General features: G+C 38.5%; 2 protein-coding genes and 1 non-coding gene across 3 annotated transcripts; 2 read left to right on the forward strand and 1 right to left on the reverse strand.

Annotated features, from left to right (window-relative positions):
- Positions 1 to 359: 359 nt before the first annotated feature.
- Positions 360 to 2,976, forward strand: LOC121809208 (trihelix transcription factor GT-4-like). Its single transcript, XM_042209746.1, has 5 exons — positions 360 to 654; positions 1,703 to 1,741; positions 2,151 to 2,279; positions 2,375 to 2,599; positions 2,700 to 2,976. Exons 1-5 carry the CDS (start codon positions 360 to 362, stop codon positions 2,900 to 2,902), a joined length of 891 nt encoding a protein of 296 aa, XP_042065680.1. The 3' UTR covers positions 2,903 to 2,976.
- A 265-nt stretch (positions 2,977 to 3,241) lies between these two features.
- On the reverse strand, positions 3,242 to 5,022 carry LOC121806917 (mitotic spindle checkpoint protein MAD2). The gene is made up of 7 exons (XM_042207092.1): positions 4,713 to 5,022; positions 4,573 to 4,588; positions 4,333 to 4,463; positions 4,097 to 4,217; positions 3,904 to 4,007; positions 3,669 to 3,790; positions 3,242 to 3,574 (listed from the first exon to the last, which is right to left on the reverse strand). The coding sequence occupies exons 1-7, from the start codon at positions 4,783 to 4,785 to the stop codon at positions 3,518 to 3,520; spliced, it is 624 nt and encodes a 207-aa protein (XP_042063026.1). The 5' UTR covers positions 4,786 to 5,022; the 3' UTR covers positions 3,242 to 3,517.
- A 10,669-nt stretch (positions 5,023 to 15,691) lies between these two features.
- On the forward strand, positions 15,692 to 15,765 carry TRNAV-AAC. The gene has a single exon. It is a non-coding gene; the product is annotated as a tRNA-Val (tRNA).
- The last annotated feature ends 4,616 nt before the right edge of the window (positions 15,766 to 20,381 follow it).

Here is a 20,381-nt window from a genome sequence, read left to right on the forward strand (position 1 = left end):
GAATGATCAATGAAAGGATGATTGTATTGATAAAAGTGTCTACAATTGTAACGATTACACAAAGAGGAGCTCCAGATCCACGATCTGAGCTGATTAACTCTCAACTAAGCAACTTCAACGATAGCTCAAAAACAAAGTAACTATGGCTATTTATAGTTCACATCTTAGCTCGCATCTTAGCTCGTCTCGATCATCTTCCACGTCGGATTGTTATACACATCATAGCTCGGCTCCTATTGGTTGATCACACGTGTTCCCGCTCTCTCATTGGTCGATCAATTGCTCTTAACTAACTCAACTAACTCCTGCCACGTCACTGAGATCACATGTATGTTAATACACATGCCCACGTTGCATGCATGTATGTTGTTGATGTTAATCTTGTGCATGCAACAAAGTTCAACCAGCATCTCTGGGACTACATTGACGCCACGATGAGGGAGAAGGGGTTCGATCGATCGGCGGCTATGTGTATGGAAAAGTGGAGGAATCTGCTCAAGCAGTACAGAAGGGTGAAGCAGAACAAAAATCCTGATGCGGATGGGAGCGATGAGATGAACTTCTACAGTGAAATCGATGAGTTTATGATGGAGAGAGGCGGAAATGGGAAGGATTCTGAATTGGACTCGTTTGTGCAATCTGTTGGTGAGAAAGGTTAGGTTTGATTTTCCCCTTTCTTTGATTCAATACTGTTTGTTTTTTAGGAATATCTTATATTCAAAATTGACTGTAAAGAGATAAATTGTTCCCTTGTTCGATGGTTTAGGGGTTCATTGAGTCATATCACTTCATTGTATGTGTTGTTTGGTACAATCAATGATTCAAATTCAAGAAGAACTAGTTCTGGTGGGATGATGTGATGGAATTCAGTGTAGGGATTGGCCTATGTCTTCTTTAGAAATGTGTAGTTGTAGAGTCTCCTCTTATTTTATTGAGCAGCTGAGTTACAAGAACAGAAGTCAGTGTTGTATTGTATGTCCTCGAACGATATGAAATGAAATCAGTAGAAGCATAGTAATGTATTGATTTTCAAAATCTTTTTTGCAACATTGGTGTTGCTGTATTGATTTTCAAAATCAGTCAGAATTTGCTTGTTTCCATCCATCCTGATTTTTCCTCTTCTTTGTCACCCCCATTGTGGTAGAGAACTGCAAGCCCACGTGTCCGTGTAAAGCAATAAACGAAAAGCATCCTAACTCAATTAGATGGAGTGTCCATTTTATTTGGTTTTTCTTAGTTCGGTACTTCTATGTTGGAAAGAAAAGATGGTTAAATTGGACTAAAAAGAGTTTGAGGGTTTAATGTCCCAATAAAGTAAGATAAAGGGCTAATTGTACCTCTCGTTTGCAATCTAGTCAGTCCCTTCCCGGCCTTCCCGGACACTCTGGCTTTTCTGTACCAGGGTATACACGTGATACCCTTCTCCCCTCTGCTGTAGAAATTTTGTGAGACAGTGGGTTGATGAACTACAGCATAGATGCTGTTGTGGTGGCTTCTTCACTTATGAGAGTTCTGTGACATTTTATGTGCGTGGATTGGTCGTGGTAGGTTTTTCATCACGGATAAATGATGACTAGTTCTGTAGTGTAGTTGTATCTATACATCTTAGAATCATGTTCTATCAATTCACTTAGTGCTACCATCTTCTACGTTCTCTCCTTTACATGCCCATTGAATTTTTTATTTTACTTGGCCTATGCAGATATGGATGATGCTAGTCTAACTTTTGGACATATGGAAGGTATGTGCGTTGTCCATAGGATCTTTGCATGTCGTTCCTTCGTCACTGTGCTTAATATGTTGCTGAAGAGCAGTGGACTCTTGTTGTACAGAAATCTCAAGAATGAAGGGAAGTTATTAGGCTGATATGAGAATAGATGTTAAAGATAAAGATCTCAACTCATTCTACTGAGTGATCTATTGCTAATTCAAGCGTCATATCAAGAATGTCGAATATCTCTACTTGCCAGATTACACCATGTTCTCTGGCATTTCGTTAACACCTAAATGAGTGATTGTTGAACTGGTTTATGTCTATGATGTTAAGTGATATGTCTGTTCATATTGGTGAGGATCAACTTTAAGCTGTTGTCTCTCTTACTAGCAGCAATGATCTAACTTCCTAACAAAAAAAAATCTTCGGCCTACAGGTTCTGGCGGATCAGCGCTCAACTCTGAAACACATATGGATCTCGAGGCACATCCTTTTTCCATCATCACGGAAGCTGATGCGGTTAATGTTTCTCCATGGAATTGGGGAGATACTCTTCCTGGAAAAGGTTAGTCCACATTTCGGTTTACATTAGTGGATGATCTGCCTTTTGTTAAAGTCTTGTACGGATATTAGATGATCGATACATTCCATATTCTGCAGGTGAGCAAAGAAACACTAACTGTGGGAGGGTGATAACAGTAAAGATGGGAGAGTATACAAAGAGGATAGGTATTGATGGCAGTGGAGATGCTATAAAGGAAACCATCAAATCTGCATTCAGGCTGAGGACAAAACGCGCTTTCTGGTTGGAAGATGAAGATAATATTGTTCGAGCACTGGACAGAGATATGCCGATAGGGAACTACATTCTTCACGTCGATGAAGGTACTGCACAAAATGCCACATTAATTACTTATAAGGTGATTGTCGGTTGAAGTTCCCTTGATCAACGTGTAAAGCTCGAAAATGACAACCCTCAATGCAGGCCTGATGATTAGAGTTTGTTTGCCAGAGCACTTGCCAGTGCACACAGAGGAGAAAACCTTCTATACAGATGATGATTTTCGCCAGTTCCTCTCGAGACGTTGCTGGACTTGTTTGAGAGAGAACAATGGCTACCGGTATATTGACAGCATGGACGAGCTATGTCCCGGGGCTGTGTATCGTGGTGTGTCATCCATCAACTGAGAGCATTCTATTCTGAGAGAGAACGATGGCTACTGGCATATTGACAGCATGGATTCTTGTGTCAAAATGCTATAATTCAATGCTTGGTTATATTCTTGTGTCAAAATGCTATAATTCAATGCTTGGTTATATTCTTGTGATAAATTGTAAAACAATTAGACACCACTGTATATCATTCAAAATTTCTGGATAATATAGATAGTTTTGAACTTTTATGATCATTTAATTTCAGAATCTGATTATTCATAATTTCAGCATATAAATTTAGGAGAGAATGCATCATGGTTTGTTTGAGATTTTGGCCCCAAAAAATGCACTCAAAAACTACACACTTCATAATTCATTCAAAGCTTTAAACAATGCAACATTACCAACTTCCATGAATCAATCATACATAACAAACACAAATTATAAATGAATGATTCACAAGAGTGAGTCACCATTGTTCTGTTCCTTTCAGCCACAAAAATCTCAAGGAGAGAAACACAAAAGCTGCAGCAAAAAGTCTAGTTATTAATGGCTCGTCCCAGTCATCGTTCTTGTATGATATACGGTCACAGAAATCTCAAGGAGAGAAAATAAAAGCTGCTGCAGCATATGGTTTATTATCTTCATTCATGGCTCGTCCCAGTCATCGTTCTTGTATGATACCAGAGTGTCAACCTTGTGAATCTGCAACGCGAGACATAGCCTCCTCACGTCAGATTTTACTTGCAACACTCTAGATATCTCATATCCATCAGATTCGGACTAAATGAAATTTTACCTTGGTATCAAAAGAGTGTAGTTTCACCATTTGCGGGTTGGCAATAAGCTTAGCGTCACTCTCCATCCAAGTAAAAGGGACCGAGCAATCTTTATCAGTGTAGGCTAAGACATCAAACACACCTACAACAGCCACAAAAAAACAAAATCAAACACACACATACTTGGACAGAGACATAACACATACATATTATCTTGATCATGTATTTGTGTCCAATAGATTTCAAGAGTCTTACATGTTTCATCGAGGCATGGCAAGTACGTAATGCTGGATGCTATCTGCCTCATGATTGCCTGAATTTCCCTCATAATCTCTTTATCACTCTTCTCCCTCGACACTCTGAACATCGAGATCCCATTCAATATACATAGCTTGCAACAAACTAGCTTCACATACCTTAAAAAAGCAATAAAAAAACATCATATTACCCCGTCTCAATGACCTCTCCATCCGTCTCGATGCTGAAATTCCATCGCTCTAGAACCTCTCCACTAGCTTTGCTCATGATCACCAGCACCACCCTCTGCAGCTTCCCTGCCTCCAGCCACTCTACGTATTTGTTCACGAGACGAATTCATTTTCGATAAACATACTAACATCTACACAATCTGCATACCAACTAATCCAACTCTGAAAATGCATTAACATTAGCTGAAATTTTTACCAGAGAGTTGAGAAGTGAGATTCGAAATGAAGGATTTAACTCCCTCGTCTTGAGTAAGCAACAACGGGAGACCATATTTCTTAACTCTCGCAAAACTTTCTTCTGGATATAATCCACGATTGTACAAAATACTACAAAAAATTATTTCTAAATCAAAATTTTGTTTCTCATCCCCAAAAAATTAAATACGAGTAAATAAAAGATAAATTTTGAGATAAACGGAACAGTAGATCCCCTTACCTGTTTGCTGCATAACCTGAAATAGTTTTTCCCCCAAATAAAAAGTTTGATTAGTAAAGGATTTATAACGAAGAGGAGAAACGCACAAACCTAATCAGAAGAAGAAAATAAGCAATTGAAAAACGCAACAATGCGCATACCGAAAAATTCACTAACGATGGCGGCTGATCCTCGCAGAGTGATGATGTCTTTAGTGGCAGTTTTCGACGCCATAATTCCTTTTTTCTCTCGAGTTTTCAGATCTATATCACAGAGTAACAGATTTAGGGCAGAAGGGCTGAAAATGAAGGTGATGAGATGAAAATTGGAAACAAATTTAATGAGGAAGTTTAAAAAGAGGGGTTTTAATGGAAATGCAACGGCTAGATTTTCATCGTCTTTGGTGACGTCTTTGTTTGTCAGTGGGGTTTCAACGCAGGGAGTGGATCCCCTGCTGTGCTGAAAACACAGCAGGGGCTGCTGTGGTGCAAAAACGGCAGCGTTTCATATAATTGCTTTATTCCCTTTCTTTGCATCTAAACTTTTATTTCTACTATCCATAAGTTCGTTGAACAATAATTTTGGTTAACACTTATTTATTGCACCACTCGTGTCTACATACTCCACAAAGATGAAATCCGAATAATTTATCACTTTGTTGAATTGTAAACTTAGTTATAGTATAATATAATAATGTTTGTTGAATGTTAATTTCAGTAATAAAATTTATCATTTTAACTTATTTTAACTAATGGTTATTATTATAAATAATGAATATCTTGTTATTTTAAATTTATAGTTACAGCTTGTATGATGAATGTTGTTATAAATTAATGTTATATTTCAATTCTAATTTATTTGACTAAACATTTACTCTTCCCTCAGTCCGCAAATAAAAGTTTCATTTCTTTCTGTCAAAGGTTTTAAAAAATACTGTATTAAGAAAAGTGAGTGAAAGAAAGTTAGTGGAATATAAGTCATACTTGTATATATTAGTTTTAAATGATATGTGAGTGAAATAAGTTGATAGAATGTGGGGTCTTTTACCATTTATAGAAATAATGAACTGAAACTCCTATTCGTGGGCGGACCAAAATGGCAAAACGGGACTCCTATTCGCGGACGGAGGGAGTATCAAATTTGAAAACACTTTTTTCGTAAGTAACTATATAAATAGTTTGACTTGACATGATAAATCAAAAACAACCGGAACATGATATTACACGATTACACAGTTATAACATGATTAAAACCGATTTAAATCTAAATAATAGTAATTAAGTATAATATTTTAAATTTAATAGTTATAATTATAGAATAACCCAAACCCAATATATATTCACCGGGTTTTTCTGCGTCGACCCGATATGAACTCCAAATCCATTAAAGCTTGAGCCAGATTCATTACATTCATACGAATTTGTGTAGAATTATTGTGTCATATTAATAATTATCAGTCCTAATATTAGTAGTTAAATATGTAAACTTTAAATGAGCATGCAAGTGAATATAAAATTATGAAATGTTAATAAGTAAAATAATAATAATGATAGTTCAATGGTAATGAATCGATATTTAATAAAATCATGGTTGAACGTGAATTGCTTAAAATATTGATTACCAATTTACTATGGATTAGTTGGATTAGTTAAGGCAACTTGTATTAAAGCAATTTAAAAAGAATGAAGTTTGAAGAAAAGGTTGAGACAAAAAGCCGCCGTTTTCTTTGTAGAATAGTAACCAAAATCAGTATTTAAATAGGGGATAGAAGCAATTATATGAAACGCGGCCGTTTTTGCACCACAGCAGCCCCTGCTGTGTTTTCACCACAGCAGGGGATCCACTCCCTTCAACGCAACGGTCATTTATTTTAGTTTTGTGTTCTTTAACATAAAACCATAAAACTAAAAATATTAAAATCTATATAAATAATTTGAAATTGAGTAACGCGATTTTGGGAAAATGTAAAATGAAATAAAGTGGGTGAAAAAGATAATTGAAATGTAGTAAGTTTTTCATTTGTATGATAATTTTATAATAATAAAATATAAGTTAAAAGAGTTATTACACTATTCATACAAAAAATTTCATAATTGTTTCATAGGAGTATTAATATAAAATGATTATATCATTAAGTTTGATTTTCTCAATTACCAAGCAACATATTTTTTGTTTATAAATAGATGACATCTTTTAACTTACTTTGAGTGATATCAACATACTATAATTTTACGATTTCATATTAGATACGATTTCATCTAAATTTTTTCTATAATTTACTTAAATTATTGGTTATAAGATCGTTATGAACAGATCAATGGTTTTCCCAACTAGAACCCTTTTAAATTGTGTTATGAACTAAAATTTGATCAGCTTTTTTCTTACAATTTACTACCATTAAGTGAGTATCAGTATATCATTCAATTCATCATACTATATATTTTTCATTGGGATCCTTCATGAACACGAATTTAGAATTAAATTATAATTTCAATTTCTCTTAATTTCATGTCAAAAGTAAATAATGAGAATTTCAAATAGCAATCCCGTTGACTTTTATGTACTCATTTTATAAAAACGATACTAATGAATAATTAAATTAGAGAAATAATAAACGATACAAAATTTAATTAAATTATAATTTCAATTTCTCTTAATTTCATGTCAAAAGTAAATAATGAGAATTTCAAATAGCAATCTCGTTGACTTTTCTGTACTCATTTTATAAAAACGATACTAATAAATAATTAAATTAGAGAAATAATAAACGATACAAAATTTTAAGAAAGGTTTCATTCTCAGCCAGTCGGAGCAATGTCCACCGGAGTAGCTGCCGGTGGAACCGCAGTTGTTGCAGCAACAGCTGCATCCCATCCATCGGGACCTACACATACAATACGAGTTTATTTCAATCATAAGGAATAAATCTCTATCTTAGGGGATGGAGCAATTTAAATGCTTGGGTCATCCATTCCATTTCATTTATTGAGATGCCTATAAATTAAGGCGAGAAATAGTCATTAAATCCATTGTACCCTTGGTAATTAAAACAGACAAACAAATACGCTGTTAATATTATTAAAATCTTTAAGATGATGGAAGGAATTTAGTACACAGCACTATGTTTATAAATGATGAGGAGCTATGTTTTAAAATCTCAAGACTACACTGATGGGGTACGTACTAAACAAGCCCAATAGCAGTGACGGCCCATCAGCCCAAAGCCCAAGGAAGAGTATCAGTTCGGCATTACCAAAGAGTTCGGCCCCAGCCTACAGCTCGGTAAAAGCCGACCAATCAGTTCGGCATTACCAAAGAGTTCGGCCCCAGCCTACAGCTCGGTAAAAGCCGACCAATCAAGCTCTACTCTCAGATCGGCAAAAGCTGCTCGGCAATAGTTCAGCAGTTCGGTCTCAGTATTCGACCGAACTGGGAGATAGTGGACCCATGCAGGATCTCATGACCACTACACGATCTATTTAGTGGTGTCAAATCATGCAGGATCTCACGCGGGATAAGCGGACCAAACAAAGAGGTAGTGGACCCATGCAGGATCTCCATGACCTCCACGACATCCACAATCATCATTAGTGGTGATGCAAGCCACGATCTTAGTTCAATGTATAAATAGAACTTAGATCAGATAGACTGGGGTTAAGTTCTCTAGAGATCAAATATCAAATAGCAAGTCTGTATTGTAAGCCGTAGAAAACAGATCAAGCAATACAACTCTGCCCTCTTTTCTTCCCGTGGACGTAGATTTACCTCAGTAAATCGAACCACGTAAATCTCTGTGTCGTGATCTGTATTTTCCAGCATTCATCACCATCAAAAACTCGCCTGATCCATCACTGGCGCCGTCTGTGGGAAACAGAGAACAAAATTTGTGATAAAGCGAGTTTTTGATCTTCCACCAAAAAAATGCATACCAGATCACGTAACACCCATACTTCCGTCCGTGAGGAATGTGAGGAAGCTAGTCCAGCAGCCCGTAGGCCTGGAAAGCAGCCTCGTGAGAAATCTGTCTCCAGTCCTCACGGTGAAGGAACAAGCCACTCCAGAAGTCGCACCGAGTCTTCCCAGCAGCCCGATTTGAACGAGGCTGTCAAGTTGTTTTTGGCCGAGAAGCAGGATGAATTCTTAACATTCCTGCAAACAGGCCAAAAGCCGGAGACGAAAACAGTGGATTCTCCCTCCTCATCCAGACATGAAAGTCACTACCGCAGCAGTGCCGTGTCTTCCAGGAAGAAGAATCCTCAACCCCGACATGTTCCTGTTCCTCCTCGGTACCGGAATCACAGGAGAACTCCATCTCCTCCATACCGAAGAGATGTCGGGTTCGCCATGTACGGAGCATTGAAGACTCCGTTCTCGGACGATATCACCCGAACTCCCTTACCACAGAACTACCGAACTCCGTCAATGACTTATGACGGGTTAGTGAATCCTCATGACTTCCTGGGACGCTATCAGTATAACATGGTGAACCAGGGTCTCAATGAGGTCCATATGTGCAAGCTGTTTCCCGAGCTGCTTATCGGGAACGCAAGAAGGTGGTTCGATAGCCTCCCCCAAGGCAGCATTAGATCTTACCGAGATCTAATGGATGCTTTCCACAGGAGGTTCTTTCAGAAAGCGGAAGCCCGAAGCACTTCGGCTCAGCTGCTTTCTATACGTCAAGGTCGTGACGAAAAGATCAGCGACTTTATGACGAGATTCCACAAGGAATGCCTACAAGTAGATGATCTCAATGATCTACTTGTCATTTCGGCATTCCAAAATGGAATCCTGCCCGGAGCTCTCTACAGAAAGCTCGTGGAATGTAGTCCGCAAACAGCTCAAGAGATGTGGGACATTGCGGACCAGTTTTCTCGTGCCGATGAGTCAGACCGTCGAAAACGGTCTTTAGACAGCTCATCTAGAGAAGACAAAAAGAAGCCCGATCATAGCGATCAGAGGCTTCTTCGCCGAACTCCTTCCCCACTAAAGGAGGGATAGCGGTCATCCGAGGTGATCAAAAAAGAGCAAGAGTGTTTGCTGATTGCGCTTAAAAGTGCCGAGTAATAAGATCGGCACCATCAAGCATAGCAATCACAGCAGCCGGAGTCAGAGGCAGGCGAAATGACCGAAGTCACACCGGAGCCGAACTCGATGGTGTACGGCACTGAAGCCGTGATTCCGGTTGAGATCGGCATACCCAGTCCCCGAACTCTTAATTTCTCAGCAGAACTGAATGAGGACGGACTGAGAGCCGAACTAGATCTGGCCGAAGAAAGAAGAGAATTGGCCTGCATAAAAGCAGCCACGTACAAGGAGCAAGTAGCCCGGTATTATAACAAAAGGGTGAAAAAGCTGCAATTTCAAGTGGGAGATCTCGTCTTGAGAAACAACGAAGTAAGCCGAGCAGAAAAGCTGGGCAAACTCGAACCCACATGGGAAGGTCCATATCGGGTGTCAGAAGTCCTCGGCAAAGGGTCTTATAAATTGACTCACATGTCAGGAGAACAAGCACCCCGAACATGGTACATTTCCAACCTCAAGAAGTTCCATTTGTAAGAGACAGTCCGGTCAGTCAGTCTTGTGTCTAGTTCGGTCCTAGAGGTATGTGCTTTCTTTGTGCTTGTTCGTCCTTTTTTGTCTATGTGCGTTTGGTTTGTCTATGTGCGTTTGGTTTGTCTATGTGCGTTTTGTCTGTCTATGTGCGTGTCGTCTCTTACAAATGTTACTGAGGTATCTTGTTCTTTAAAGGCTGATCCCCTTCTTAGAACATATATAAGCCAACGATTGTGAGTCCAAGCTTCTAAGGAGGATACAAGACCACAATTCAGCTTAAGAAACAAGCAGTTCGTCTGAAACGAACTGCAACAAAGGGAAAGTCCGATCCACGCGATAAAACTCGCCGAATTAGGACAAGGGAAAGTCCGATCCACGCGATAAAACTCGCCGAATTAGGACAAGGGAAAGTCCGATCCACGCGATAAAACTCGCCGAATTAGGACACAAGCTTAGTCCGGTCAAAGAAATTTACTTCATAAGACCAAAGACGAGTCCGGTCAAAGAAGTTTATTTCATAAGACCGAGGACCAAGTCCGGTCAAAGAAGTTTACTTCATAAGACCAAAGACGAGTCCGGTCAAAGAAGCTCACTTCATAAGACCGAGGACGAGTCCGGTCAAAAGAAGTTTACTTCATAAGACCGAGGACGAGCACGATGAAATTTTTTCGCCGAGCTGTAAATACGCAGTGTTAGAAGCGAAATGAAGATTTCATTTATTAAAACTTGTTCGGCATACAACTCCGCTGCCCTACGGGAAGGCGTTACGCTATTACAAAGGACTATTCTACTGTCCCTGGTTGCTAAAGTTGAGCCATCTATTCACAAAATCCTCGTGAAGCCGAGTTCGGGCGTTCTCGGCAGCTGAAGAATAAGCAGGTTGACGAGATGCTCTAATCGACCTACCGCCTCTTCCCTGAGCCCGGGAAGCTCTAGCACCTCGGCGGCGAAGAGTCTCTTCACGAAGCATTTGTTGATCTTGCTCACTCATAATCACAGCTCCTCTACGAACTTCAGTCCGTTCTCGTCTTGACGTTTCCGGCTGTTCCTGAGTTCGTTGCTGACTTGGAGTAGGGTTTTGAGCAAGTGAATCAGGGGTTTGAGCTAGAGTGTGACCATCTGTTGGCGGGAAATGCCTAAGGAATCTCTCGATTGAGGGACGCCGGGAAAGAATGATGTCGTACCGAGAAGCCCAGCGCCGCAATGATTTCACGACTTGTTGGCAAGCCGAGCTCTCCAGCGCATTGTTCCTCCGGAATACATGATATTCCTCCCACAGTTCGTCAACTCGTTCCTGAACTTCAGAGATGGTCATTCCCCCGCGCCTGCAGATGAAATCCTCATACGCAGTCCTCTCAGCGACGGCGGTATTCAGCTCGGCCTCCAGATCTTTCTTTTCGGACTCTAAGTCCTTATTATCGGCCTCCAGCTTCACTGAACGAGCCAAGAGTTCGTCATTCTTCACCTGGTCAGCTATGGCTCTTTTCTCAGCTTCGTCTAAAGCCGAAGAGTACAGCCGCTTCCAGTGAAGTACCTCCAGCTCCTTAAGAGTTCAGAATATAGAGCAGCTATGTCAGTTCGGCATTTCAGATTACTGAGCAGGTAGTAAACCACAACAGGAGTAAAAGAGAGTACGAAAGGCTATACGAAGACACAAGAGCAGAAAGAAGAATTTTATCATTCATAAGAAAAATTTTTTCTACACAAGGGCTTCAAAGCCGTTTTACAAGAAGGAAGAAACTAAACTAAGAGAAGGGAGACGAAATCATACTCCGCCAGCTTCGTCTCCGCCTTCTCGGTGAGGTTCAGCTTCCTTCTCCTTGTCTGCTTCAGCTTCAGCCTCGGCCTCCCTGCTCTCCCCAGCCTGCTCAGCGCCACCATAGCCGATCTGCTGCGCCTCCTGCTCGGCCTGCTCATCGCCGGTCTGCCGCTCATGCTGCTCGGTCTCACCCTCTCCGTGGAAAATTGGAGCGGGTGAAACTGACCCTATGGAGGCAAAGATAGCCTCCATATTCTCATCGCGGTCAGCTCGGCAACTACGAACTTGGTCTGCAGAAAGCAGGACCGAGGACGAAGCAAGCTCCTCAAGCACCGGCAGACTCTGAAGCCGAGCTGCTATCTCTCGGCCGTACAGCGGCAGGATGACTTCGGGACCCTGCTCGGCTTTATCGGTCATCAGTTTCAGCAGATCACCGACAAAGGCCGAAAATTGGTTGCTCAGAAAGAGTTTCTCCGCGAAAGCACGGAGAACCTCTCCTTGGGCAACCACGGCGGCAGCATCCCTCCGTTTCGTCTGCTCTCGCTGGATGACGAGCTGGTTTTTGGCAAACTGAGCTTCATCTTGGGCCGAAATCCTAGCAGCTCTGGCTTTCTCAAAGTTTGCCTCAGCCTGCTCGGCCCGATGACAAGCAGCCGCCAACTTCCTCTGCATCTCAGCATAGTCGTTGGACGCTTTGGAGAGTTCGACGGCGACGAGCTTGGAGAGCATATCGTTCCTCTGAAAATGGAAAAAGCAAAAAGTCAACAGAGGGGCTACAAAAAATACAGAAAAAAAAAGCAAGGCCAGAAAATCAAGAAGAAAGTTCACCTCGGCGAAGTCCGTGGGCCATAAAAAGGGCTCACAGATATGTTCCGAAGGAGGCGCCAAGACCACGTCTTTCTCCGGCGCTCTTGGGGGCTTCTGGGTCTTCCCCTTCCTACTTGCCGAAGTCGACTCCGGCTTCTTTGGGTCCGAAGAGGTCTTTTGCCTCTTCGGATTCTTCTCGGCATCAGACGCCGAGCTGGTGGTTTTCGGCCTCTCCGGCTCCTTGGGCTCCGAGGATTTGCGACTGAGCTTATTTAGCATGTTCACTGCCGAAAAGCAAGGAAACAAGGTTAGTTTTTGCCGCTAAAGCAGTAAAGCATAAAAAAGAAATCCTCACCCTCAGTTTCTTCGTCCGAAGACGAGATATTGAACACGAGGTCGCCCTTGACGAGCTCAGTTTCCGAGTACTGTTTCCTAATCATAGGAATCTTATTGAGCTCGCCCTCGAGCTCGGCCAACGGTTCTAACCGAGGATGAGGAATCACGGACTTCGGCCCTCTCCAGGGAAAGCCCGGAGCCGCTGTCCTATTATAAAAAAAGAAGCGGTTTTGCCATTTCGGCCATTTGGTTTTGCAGAAGGCCCTAAAAGGCTGTAAAGGGATCAAGTAAAACCAAGATCCCTTCCTTTTAAACTGGAAAAAATTAAGGATTGCCCTCAGAGACAGATCCTTATCTAGCCTACGCAGTTCGGCAGCAAAGGCCGATAAGTGCCTCCAAGAGTTCGGAGTCACCTGACCTAAAGGGAGTTGAAAAAAATCTAGCAGCTCTACAAAGGCAGGGGAAAGAGGGAAACGAAGCCCGCATTCCAAGCCGGCTTCGTAAACGGTGGCATAACCCTCCGGCGGCTCGTTAGCCCTATGATCGTCGTCGGGAACCACCGCCTTCCCCCTGGGAAGAAGATATTTTTCGTATATGGATATCACAGTATCCTTACTCAAGATGCTGTGAAAATACTCTACGGTCTTCTCCCCGGATTCTTTCCGGCTAGAAGACCCCTTATCCCCTTTCCTACCGCTACCTGACTCAGAAGAAGAAGAAGAAGACATAGTTCTTACTCTTTGAAAGTTTGAAGAAATTCTGAAGAAACTCTTGAAAGCGGAAGGAAATTTTTACGCAAAAGAGAGAGGATGCAGAAGAAGCAATAGCAAAAGTATTCAAATGATGAAGAAAGGACGTATTTATCAGATTCGGAGAAGATTTCAAAATCATCGCACCGTTTCGAATCCCACCTTTTCAGGATTCAACGGCCGGATTTTACTGTCGCATTTAATGCAGTCACGCGCAAGGCACGTCCCCTGACGTCAGCCTCCCCCGTACCTTTATCCAGAATGCCGAAGTGACTCGCTTCGCCGAAGTGATTCACTTCGCTTTTCGGGGGGGGGTAGTGATGGGGTACGTACTAAACAAGCCCAATAGCAGTGACGGCCCATCAGCCCAAAGCCCAAGGAAGAGTATCAGTTCGGCATTACCAAAGAGTTCGGCCCCAGCCTACAGCTCGGTAAAAGCCGACCAATCAGTTCGGCATTACCAAAGAGTTCGGCCCCAGCCTACAGCTCGGTAAAAGCCGACCAATCAAGCTCTACTCTCAGATCGGCAAAAGCTGCTCGGCAATAGTTCAGCAGTTCGGTCTCAGTATTCGACCGAACTGGGAGATAGTGGACCCATGCAGGATCTCATGACCACTACACGATCTATTTAGTGGTGTCAAATCATGCAGGATCTCACGCGGGATAAGCGGACCAAACAAAGAGGTAGTGGACCCATGCAGGATCTCCATGACCTCCACGACATCCACAATCATCATTAGTGGTGATGCAAGCCACGATCTTAGTTCAATGTATAAATAGAACTTAGATCAGATAGACTGGGGTTAAGTTCTCTAGAGATCAAATATCAAATAGCAAGTCTGTATTGTAAGCCGTAGAAAACAGATCAAGCAATACAACTCTGCCCTCTTTTCTTCCCGTGGACGTAGATTTACCTCAGTAAATCGAACCACGTAAATCTCTGTGTCGTGATCTGTATTTTCCAGCATTCATCACCATCAAAAACTCGCCTGATCCATCATACACTAAAATAATCTTTAATCTTTCATTAAATTTTTGAAATCGAATTGCAGATCATGGTATACGACTACTCTATGTTTATAAATGAGACGCTAGTAAGTGGAGAATAATTTTGAAATATAAATTAATAAGTAAGTGAGAAGCAGTGTTTTAAAATCTTGATTGGTGAATAAACCAGTAAAGCTATTGCTATTGATTTATGATTCAGTCAGTTACATCGATTTAGTTAATGATCAAACCGAAATATTTAAACAAAGTATTAGCTATATACATATCTATATATTAATTATTTATTTAATAGTTAATAGTATTTTTATAAATTATTGATAGTAGGGTATGTTTAGCATGAGATGTTAGGCTAAGGTTAACTTATTATTAATCCTGGTCCAACAATATAAACAACAACAAAGTTGCCCAATTCCCTAAGCTTCGAGGCCCGTGATTGTTTTGAGGCCCGAGTCAAAAAATCTAAAATGAATATAGGTAATTGATGAGATGAATATAATTTAAGGTCGTATCACGATGGATTCAAACTCGAGACCTTTGTCTTCAGGAAATATATTATTCTGTTCAATATAACAATGACGGCCTCTTCCCTAAGCAAACATCTCGAGCAACTGTTGTTTTGTGACCATTTATTGCTCATGATTCCACTAAACAATTCTGGATGTAGTTCATATGTAACCATTACAAACTATACTTGCATTTCCCATAATAAAAATCCTCCCTCATTAATCTTGGATAAAATTGAATCCTTAAATATGATTATGAAGTTGCAAAAAAATGTTATGTCATGTCATCATGTCAATGGCATATATAGTGTATAATTCAAGTTTTTTTTTTATCGTACATATGGTGCTCGAAAATAAAATGTATATTTCCTCAAGAATCATAATAAATTAATAAATAAATTTATATTCTAAGATTGCATGTGAATGGTTTCGTGGTGTAGTTGGTTATCACGTCAGTCTAACACACTGAAGGTCTCCGGTTCGAGCCCGGGCGAAGCCAATATTTGTTTTATTTTTATTTTCTAAATCTCCGTTTTTAAAATGTCTTTTTTACACAATTTCCGATGCAGTTTGGCGTTCAAATGGATGCTTTTTTAGTCGGCATACAATATTTTTTATAGAAATTATATCTCAATTAAATGTGAAATACAGATCATTTCTTTCCAAATTTTCGGGTTTTTAATTTTATCCTTTTATATTTCTGGTGCTTTAAAATAGATGCTTTTTTAGTTGACAAACAATATTTTTTTACACAAATTATATCTCGAACAAGTGTGAAAAACACCGCAGCAGTGACGACCAGTGTCACGCCTACCACAAATTGGTGGTACTAGTATTTGAATTTTACGTTGACATTTAATAACTAATATAGTCAGAGAATCTCATAGTAAAGAATTTTCCTACAATTAATGTGTAAATATTTTTCTTTTCCAAATAGTTAAACCAAACAAAAGTAACATAAAAAAATGTAGCTGGCTCATGAAGGATATAAACGTTTTTTTTTTCTCTTGTTTGTTTTTTCATCGTCTTTGATTTTTTAATTTTATCCATATTTATTAACCACCAGTTCACATTTTGGAACGGGAAGTGGAATACCTATTGCACAATTCCGATTGTGGTATGGCCCAAAGCCATGGTCAAGTTCAATGCTCTCAAATCGGCGATCAATGTCCGGTTTTGAGCTCAACCCCCGATTGCAATTTAACCATACAGATTTAGTTAACAGTAGTTTTTTTTGCCCAAATAATGGATTTCATTTTAATTTAACATGGAGTAACAAAATTTTAAAAATAAATTCAATATGGTTCACAATTCACATTTTATACATCATGCATACTCAACTATTTATTGTCCTCTCTGTATTTTCTTAAATATTTCTACTTTTATACTATAATTCAATAATAAATAAAAGAGTTGAAAAAGTAAGGATCCTATTCCAAATTTAGGTGACACTTTACAGGCCCAAAGTCATGATAGAAAAAACAAAAACTAATTAATTATTTTCAACCTACCAACCAAGATTCTCCAATTGTTCCTGCGAATATTCCTATCAACACATAATTATTTTCTATACAATTGCTTGCTTTCTAAGCTCGTATAAGATTTTTCATTAATAATAATTGTGTCTAATTACCTTTTAGGTATCCACAATAAATATATTATCAAACAAAATCAAAGTATTTATTGCACTATGCAAAAGTCGACTAATTTATTAATTGTTTGTTTCTACTATAATGGTTTTACAGAAAGAGGGAAAAAGTATTTCGTATTCGTTCATTCAATTAGGGATCAAGCTAGTATCTATGCTATATAGGAAGAGATAATTGTAACTTTAAATCTTGGATCTCAATAAAATTCGCCCTAGTCTTCAAATGTTTTAAATTTGTTGCAAAATTGAACATTCTACTTTATCTTTCTAAACTTTAAAGGTGAGATTATACATTCATCCCAGATTGGGACTCAAAATTGATTGAAATTTCTTAAATTAATTATCAAGATAATAACCTATAATAATCAAAATTAGGACACCCTTTCTAAAATTAATTATCAATCGTTGACTTTGGATATGTAATAATCTCAGTGGTCCGTAAATGAAAATAGTAGTAATATTTATATATAAGACAAATTATCAATAAATCACCAAAATTTGAATTTCTGATCAATTTCACAAATTAGAAAAGTAGTCGATAATATTATAGTGTGGACATTATTCTCAATTATCTTTTAGTCTTGGATTTGAGGAAATTATGTGACATCCATGACCCAAAATATGCTTTATTTTTACATATTAGCATTTATATTCATTAGAAGTATAGATATATAAATGGATTGTTATAAAATATGGTATTATATTAAAACTATGTTCAGTATATTTAATCTAAGTCTGTATATTAAGAATGTATATAGCAATTTAAATATTTAACTAATGAAAGTAATAAAACTATATAGATATATACGTATATGTGTTTGTATAAGAAATGTTGTCCAATATTTTAATAGTTAAAGTCCTTATACATATGTAGCTTGAGTTCTTTGATAAAAAAATATATTTGATTACACATAGAGACACATGTAAGAAAAGAAAGAGGAAAAGAAATAGAGAGTTAGGAGGGAGAAGGAAATAAGAAAAAAAAAATATAGTGATCTTGATGTTCAAAAGCTATAAATCAAGATTTGGAATCTTTGGCATAAGTAGGTGTGTATAAATCACACTTTTAGTTTTACATGTGTTATGTGGTTGCTTGTTATATGTTGAATTGGAGTGAATTATTGGATTATATGGTGTGAAATTGATATGATTATGAATTGTTTGATTTTGATGGTCGAATATGATATGAATATTTGATTGCTTAAATGGACATGTTTGTTTAGATATATTGGATAGTTTGATGGAATATGATATGGATATGTTATTGGTGCAAAGGATATGTTTATGATACCGATTATGTGAATCATTGGATTAAAGAGGATCTGTGACGGTTTTGCCCTGGATCTGAAATCACAGTGGATATATTGGGACCTTCGGGTCAAACATATTGGGACCTTCGGGGTCAAATACAGAGGGACCTATGAGTCCAATTACAGAGGGACCTTCGGGTCATAGAGGAATCCCGGGCAGATACCAGACTTGACTGTTACAGAATAATAAACTGAATAGAGTGGCATATGCATATGAATATGAAATGGTTTGTTTTTAAATTATGTTATATATTGTTTCTGATTATATGTATTGATAGGGGTGTGCATTCGGGTTTCGGTTCGGTTTTTCACCCAAACCGAACCGAAACCGAAAAACCGAATTTAGGCTAAAATCATAACCGAACCGAATCCGAAAACCGAAAAACCGAAAACCGAAAAAACCGAAAACCGAACTTAAAAACCGAAATAAACCGAAAAACCGAAATTTTGTGCAATTTTAAAAGGCCTAAAAACTTAAAATCGAAAATAACACAAAAAATCATAGTAACACAAATAACATCCACCAAAACATAATAAAAAATAAAGTTTCATGATATCTAATTAATTTACAACATATTATAACAAATTAACAATGTAAATCCATTCACAAGTCTTCAATCTTCTTCGTTCCACGGGATGAGCTTTGGCCATATCTTTTGGCCATAATTTTTATCATAAGCTTTGAATCAACTTTGTAAAATCTGAAATACAAAATAATACATAAGTTATGTACAATGAAGCATAGAATATATGAATGTATAAGGAAATAATACATAAGTTATGTATATGTACAATGAAGCATAGAATACAATGGTTACCGTTGAGTACTCTGAGGTCAAGGGTATCGGCATCAAAGCCTTGTTCGAAGTAGTTCGAAGTAGAAATGGCCAGGCGCGTCGACGTGAGTGCCGGCGTGGAGCGGCAATTTGAGCTCGGAGAAATTGAAGTCGGAGCCGTTCTTCATGCTCCTGAGCAGCGTGAGGAACTTGCCGAGTCCGTTGGAGGCTTAGAGCTCGTGAGATTTAGCCTTTAGGGTTAGAGACTTAGAGTGGAAACCGGAGTTGAGAGTGGAGGAAGAGAGATTGAGAATGGAGGTGGAGAAATTGAGAATGGAGGCGGAGAGGCGGATTGGGAATGGATGCAGAAATTTTTTTAGGGTTAGAGTTATATATATATATATATATATATATATATATATATATATATATATATATATATATATATATATATATATATATATATATATATATATATATATTATATTTATATTAAATAAATTCGGTTATTCGGTTTTTCGGTTTTTTTCTTTACCCGAACCGAACCGAACCGAAAAACCGAAATTTTTATATTTTCAAAACCGAACCGAACCGAAAAACCGAAATAACCGAACCGAATTTCAAAATTTCGGTTTGGTTCGGTTCGGATATTCGGTTTCCGGTTTTTTTGCTCACCCCTATGTATTGATAAAAGAATATGCTTGATGTTTGTATCATGTGAGATTAAAGGTGGAAATTTATATATACGAGTTGTGGCTCATATAAACCACTAAATTTTTCAGGAATAAGATAGCAGTAAAGTTTTGACTGACATGGGTCATAGGAACTCCACGTGTTATTAGGTTCGGCGGCTGACGCATATTGACAACCTTCTCCTCCTCATCTTTTTGCATGTAGATAAATGTATAGTATATAGACTAGTGAGAGGGTTCCACTACTTTACATGATATATGTATCTGATAAGTGTTGGTTTGAACTTATATAATATGGGTGTTCTATGAATTAGACACGTGTATTGATTGCTTATATGATAAGGGATTTATTTATTAAAAGAGTATACGTCAGAGGGGTTGAGGTGTGACAAATTATGTTATGACGCAGCATACGGAAAATACTATGCGGATAAAAACATTCGACTATTTAAATGATTGCGTTTAATACCCCTAGTTATACATATCTTTAATTTCTACACATTCATGTACCACGCCAATATATTTATACACTTAACATGCCAAAATTCATTGTTATAGAATAATTGTGAAAATTCAAAATTATGATACAATACCATAATTTGAAGTAATGATTAACCAGAAATTAACCACTTTTGATTTTTACTCAATTTGCAGTTATATTTAGGAGGACATTAATTTCAAATCCTTTT

The sequence above is a fragment of the Salvia splendens genome, chromosome 6 (genome assembly GCF_004379255.2).
Source record: "Salvia splendens isolate huo1 chromosome 6, SspV2, whole genome shotgun sequence".
NCBI lineage: Eukaryota > Viridiplantae > Streptophyta > Magnoliopsida > Lamiales > Lamiaceae > Salvia > Salvia splendens.